Source organism: Sorghum bicolor, chromosome 8, assembly GCF_000003195.3.
Source record: "Sorghum bicolor cultivar BTx623 chromosome 8, Sorghum_bicolor_NCBIv3, whole genome shotgun sequence".
In the NCBI taxonomy this organism is placed as follows: Eukaryota; Viridiplantae; Streptophyta; class Magnoliopsida; order Poales; family Poaceae; genus Sorghum; species Sorghum bicolor.
This window is the reverse complement of record NC_012877.2, coordinates 56,762,136-56,768,135: the sequence shown is the minus strand read 5'-3', so window position 1 is coordinate 56,768,135 and position 6,000 is coordinate 56,762,136. Positions and strand designations below refer to the sequence as shown.

General features: G+C 40.8%; 1 protein-coding gene across 1 annotated transcript; it reads left to right on the top strand.

Annotated features, from left to right (window-relative positions):
• LOC110429627 lies at nucleotides 2,464-4,070 on the top strand. Its single transcript, XM_021445836.1, has 2 exons — nucleotides 2,464-3,259; nucleotides 3,407-4,070. The coding sequence occupies exons 1-2, from the start codon at nucleotides 2,534-2,536 to the stop codon at nucleotides 3,428-3,430; spliced, it is 750 nt and encodes a 249-aa protein (XP_021301511.1). The 5' UTR covers nucleotides 2,464-2,533; the 3' UTR covers nucleotides 3,431-4,070.

Genomic DNA, 6,000 nt, shown 5'->3' with positions numbered 1-6,000 from the left:
TACAAAGGTCACAAAAAAAACTAGGGCAAAAACAAACAAAAATATAAAATTAATTTGCCTGGTGTCTTTGAAGACACCAGGCAAATAAATGTTTGCCTGGTGCCAGGGAACAAGGCACCAGGTAAAGAATAACGGCAAATCGCGCCATCCGTTGCCCCCGTCACGGGCAGATTCTTTGCCGGGTGTTTTATTTTACCAGGTGTCGACACTGGGCAAATTTTATATATTTGGCGGGTGTCTTTTTTTGCCGGGTGTCGGTGTCTAGAAAACACCAGGCAAATCATATTTTGCCGGGTGTTTTTGTTTGCCGGGTTCTTCTGCGTAGGGCACTAGGCAAATATATTATTTGCCGGGTGCCCGATAAAAAGAACCAGGCAAATGATTTTACACCAGGCAAATCTCGCGTTTCCTGTAGTGTTTGGTATACGGTTAATAGGATGCTGAAACTTTATATTACTGTTTTGACAATCTTAGCGATCTCAAATGAAAAAAAAACTCAGAATTAGAAAGTTATGTATCTCATTAAGGCCTACAATTTTCATATAAGAATCACCTTCATCCGAATGAAGATAGAAATACAGATTTTCTAAAACTGAGTCTTGACCTATGTGAGTGCTATGTCTGCATGCCATGTGTATATGTCAGCTACCGGGTCGGTTAAATGTCCATTTGGACGTAGATGAGACCCGAACTAACTTCTAGATTTTGAGTCTTCAGGAACCTATATAACACCTACAGACAACTTAAAAACCTGAGGTAAATTTCACTCATTATTCTATGGATAAATTATCTACATATTCCATTACTTAGACCACCACCTAATGTGGGAGCCTCTGAATACGCCCAGTAGCCATTTAGAAATATTGCGTTTGCTTTTGTTTTCAACGTGCAGAAAAAACAATTATTTGCAAACAGTTAATTGATTAATTTTTTTACCTTATCTTTTAATTATTGCCAACTTGGTACTTTTTATTTGACTACCTTTATAACAGAGCGTCCCAACATCAATATGCAATGTTTAGAAAAGCATTTTGGTGCAATGTTGAAGTTGTGTATGCATGACTCTACCCTACATGGCTCAAATCCTGGTATCGCCATTACAAAAGCATGCTTGGTACAATGATGAATGCCTTTCACTCTTTATATTTTTGAAGTCAAGTTGTTAGGTTAGCGGCGGTGCTTCGTTTTGAGGTTGTGGGAGTGCAAGAGTGCAAGATCACAGTGCTAACGTTTTTCTTTTACAAATATGTGTAGATACTTCATCATTGTTGATGATATCTGGAACACACAAGCTTGGGAATTTATCAAGTCTGCTCTACCTGAGAACAATCTAAACAGCAGAGTAATTACAACGACAAGAATTAGCAATGTCGCAGCATCATGCTGCACTGGTTTAGCAGGATATGTCCACAACATTCAACCTCTAAGTGACCTGCAATCCCAGCAATTATTTTTCAAGAGGGTTTTTGGCGATATATCTGCATGCCCTCCTCACTTGGAAGAAGTTTCTCATAGAATCCTTGAAAAGTGCCATGGTTTGCCACTAGCTATTATCTCTATTGCAAGCCTACTGGCTGGTAAATCCAACAAGGATCAGTGGGAGCAAGTGTACAATTCTATCAATTCTGCTTTTAGTCACCAAGGAATGAGAGATATACTTCTTCTTAGCTATTATGATCTCCCATATAATCTGAAGACTTGCTTGCTATATCTTAGTATGTATCCAGAGGATTACAGGATTAAAAGAAAAGAGCTAACATGGAGATGGATAGCTGAAGGGTTCATCACAGAAGTCAGGGGTCAAACAATGGAGCAAATTGCTGAGAGTTACTTCAATGAGCTTGTAAACAGAAGCTTGATCCAACCAATAGACATCTGGTATGATGGTAAGGCTGGAGCTTGTCGAGTGCATGATATGGTGCTTGAGCTTATCGTATCTCTATCAGCTGAGGAGAATTTTGCCTGCATAGTGGAAGGGCAGAGCTATAGTGGCAGTGGTCACAAGATTCGCAGGCTCTCAGTACAATCTGAACATGTGGGAGATGAAGTGATGCAGAAGATTATGGATAAGTGGTCTCAGGTTCGTTCCATTAGTTTTTACGGATGTCAAGAGCAGGGAATTTGTCATCTGCACGAGCTGCATCATCTAAGAGTACTGGTTTTAGGTGATGTCAACAATCTTGGATACCAACATAAATACATAGATTCCATCAAAAAACACATTAAATACGTAGGAAGCTTTTTCCAGCTAAAATTTTTGACCATCAGTTCTTCGTGTGTTACTGAGCTTCCAGAGGACATTGGGAACCTACAGTACCTTCAGACACTAAATATAGATGGAACTAGTGTTAGAAAATTGCCACCATCCATAGGCCATTTGCAAAAATTAGTGCATCTACTTGTAGGCTCTTGTGTAGAATTGCCTGATGAGATTGGAGATCTACAAGCCTTGCAAGAGTTGTCGTAAGCAAGAATTTTCTCCATAAAGTTGGTGGAAGCGCTTCGACGTTTGACTAAGCTGAAGAGGCTTCACATGGATGTGCCTAGCAGAGAAAAACTTGGTTGCGATATCAGAAGGTACCAGGAAGCTTTGATGTCATCTGTCGCCGTTATCGGTAAAAATGGGCTTCAGTCAATACAAATCAATGACTTTAGTTGTTTGCTGACAGAAGAATTGATGGATATATTGTGCTCCAGTGCTCCATGTCTCCGAAACCTTGACATATACGGAAAAGGAATTGCTCATGTTCCGAAGCAGATAGCATGTCTTGTTAATGTCACCTATCTTATGCTCGGGGTTCTCAGGATTAAACAGCAAGATCTCTGCATCATCGGGGGCATACCTGCTCTGCTCTTTTGCGAGTTACAAATACTGCATGCCCCTGGTGAACGGCTTACCATCAGCAGCCAACTATTCCAGTGCCTTAAAGAGTTCAGGTACTACAATTGCTTTTACGGAGGTGGCCTGGAGATGCTGTTCTCACAGGGAGCGATGCCTGAGCTCCGAAGGTTATATTTTGAGTTTAGAGTGCAGGAAACAGAGTCCAAGATGGGGTTTGAGTTCAGCTTCGAGCACCTTGAAAGCCTAGAGGAAATCACTGTAATAATCAAGCCGGAGGATGCCACCAGGAGCAGGGTGGAGGCTGCGGAGGCTGCTCTCAGGAACGCTGTCAGCATCCACCCGGGACATCCTACACTTGAATTACATGGAGGCTCGGAAGAATATGATGAGTTACAGGCGTGGCTTCGGAGGACGCAGGTACTACGTAGGTCGCAAAATAGATAATGATAAATTTCACTTCTGAACTTCATCATCACTGTCGACGACTCATGTTTATATTGAATTATTCATTATGCTGTCTTGATATGATGGCACGTAACTGATCTATTGTTTTTTTTAATACAGGAAGCAGAAGCTGCTTATTTATAAAACGAGATCACCGTGAGCTCTAAAATGGAACGGCCCCTCTTGTCTTGATTGCGCTTCACTCATATTTACTGAATACCTGCAGCTTCAAGCATGAGTGATCACATCAATAATCTTATTCTTTTGGCTTCTCCAAGATGGATACATTTGATTTGACATTGCATCCTAGATTTTTTAGAAGGAAAACCAGTTAAGATCTGGCTGTATCGAAGTATTCAGATGGTGATGTCGTCTGCAGTCTGCTTTTGTATTTTGTATTCTCCATTCAAGTAGGCTTGAACAAGAACAGTTTTCTAAAAGGTATCTTTCTATTTCGCCGGTGCATTCTCCGAGATAGATATTTGATTTATGTCAGTTGGTGCTGTACATTCATGTTCACGCCGGTGCAGATCAGGGATGAAGCAACAGTAGTCCTGTACTCCTGTACAGAGCAGGCATCATGTGCCAATCTGGCGTAGGAAATGTAACACTACTTGGCTGCTAGCAGGAACCGCGGCCCAAAAGGCCATTTCATTTGAAAGCTCATGCTGGCAGAGAATTAGGTATTGGGCTGGTAACCAAATGTGTTTGAAAGCCCACCCACCGGGAAGAAACCTGTTTTTGGCAGGAATTGTGGTCCGAAAGCCCAATTCATTTAAAGTGTGCTGGCAAAGCAGGAAGGAAGAGACTGGCCTTGTTTACTTTCAAAAAATTTTGCAAAATAGGAATAATAATACTTTTGTTTATATTTGACAAATATTGTCTAATTATAAACTAACTAGACTCAAAAGATTCGTCTTGTCAATTCCGACCAAACTGTACAATTAGTTTTTATTTTCATCTATATTTAATACTCCACACATACGTCTAAAGATTCGATGTGACGGGGAATCTGAAAAATTTTGCAAAATTTTTTAGGAACTAAACAAGGCCTATACCGATACGATGGATTTTTATGCAATACAAGTATTTTTGTTCATATATATTCCCAACTATTTTCTTAAGATCAAAGTTTTATTATCAGCAAAGAAATCTAAGAACATAGTGTGGTTTCTCACGGTCTGCATAGTTAACCTGCACCTTACACTTCCAATTTATGAACCAATTCTTTTTCTAATCATTTTCCATCCAAAAACTCTATGGGCTTACCAGCTTTTATATCAGCAAAGAATCCACGGTCTTAATATCTTTTTAGAGGGCAAATAAACAGGTTAATTTGTCAACCTCTGTGCTCTACAAAGAAAAGCTCTCGCTTTCTTAGTTTTTTTGCACAGGTACTTTGTCTGAACCTACGCTGTATACAAACTGACAAAACCTCGTACCATATTCGTATTGATCTCTCCAATGATCCACAGCCCGGCAAATCACAGCCCTGTATGAAGGTCCGTCGATGTGGATGGACTCGTCGATCCATTTTTTGTCTTGTGTGCCATTCAGGTCAGATCAGGGACGGGCTCTGAATCTCTGCTCAATGTTTGGCAAATCTGAACTAGGATCGTCGCAGGCCTCCAGCTCAGTGCCATGTGTGAGTTGTGAGTTGTGCAGCATGGCCGTTATACTGATGCAAAGATCTATCTGCCCCACAACCCATGTGTCGAACCTGGTGCCAGGATTTGCAGTGCGATTATATGGCGGATACATGGGATGGGATCATCACAAATCTCCTAAATAAATCTGAGAAACCAGCTTATGTAGTTATGTTCCAGGACAGTCAACATTGAGACATCTGCGAGTGTCGCTCTCCCAGGATCTCAACCACAGAAAATGGCAGCCTCCTGTTTGGCTGAACTCACAACAGGAGGAGAGAATTGGGGTAGATGATCAGTCCTAAACAGCCAGAAGCAGACATGCATCATGTATGAATTCCCATGTATACAACATATAGACTAGACAAAAACACAGGCTTTTTCGCTTTATCATACACGGTGTAGCCAGCACCTTCGGACCCAGAGCTCCAATCATTCTATATAGCATATACTTCATTGGCTCACCAACTTGAATTAGCCCAAGCTAGCTCTGTCAAGTATCAACTTCTTCGTCTTTTTCTTTTCTTTTTTTTTTTGAAAATACTGGAGGGGCCGAGGCCCCTACAGAGGCTTTATTAAGGAAACAAATAAAGGAGTAACAAGTTGTAGCAGAATTACAAGATACAAGAGGGAGAACAGCAAGCAAGGGAAGGGGATCAGGATACAAAGAAGGAGACAGAGAAAATAAAGCTAAAAGAGAGGATTAGATCATTTCTAAGTAATGCACCCATTGATCAAATAAAAGTGATAGGCTTGACTTTTACACGCAGTCCAACTAGTTTTACTTCTTTGAGAAAGTGAATCCTGCAATCTTGTAAACCCATCTGATTGTTGTTGAAGATTATATCATTCCTTGCTTTCCAGATTGTCCAAGCCATTAGAATGAAGGCCACCATGAAGAATTGAGAATTTAACTGGATCTTAAAGGCAGCACAATTCTCTGCGATCCCAGCATTGTCAGAGACTATTAAGTTTATCATTCCCCAGCATTGCTGTGCAAAAGGGCAGTGAAGAAAGAGATGGTTAACTGACTCTTCAACCCCCTGCCCACAAAATTCACAGGCATAG

What these genes read in the sequence shown, in the direction of transcription:
- LOC110429627 (XM_021445836.1), top strand. Translation starts at nt 2,534, where the DNA reads ATGGATGTGCCTAGCAGAGAAAAACTTGGTTGCGATATCAGAAGGTAC. An exon ending in CGTGGCTTCGGAGGACGCAG is followed by an intron (nt 3,260 to 3,406) that starts GTACTACGTAGG and finishes TTTTTAATACAG; the next exon opens with GAAGCAGAAGCTGCTTATTT.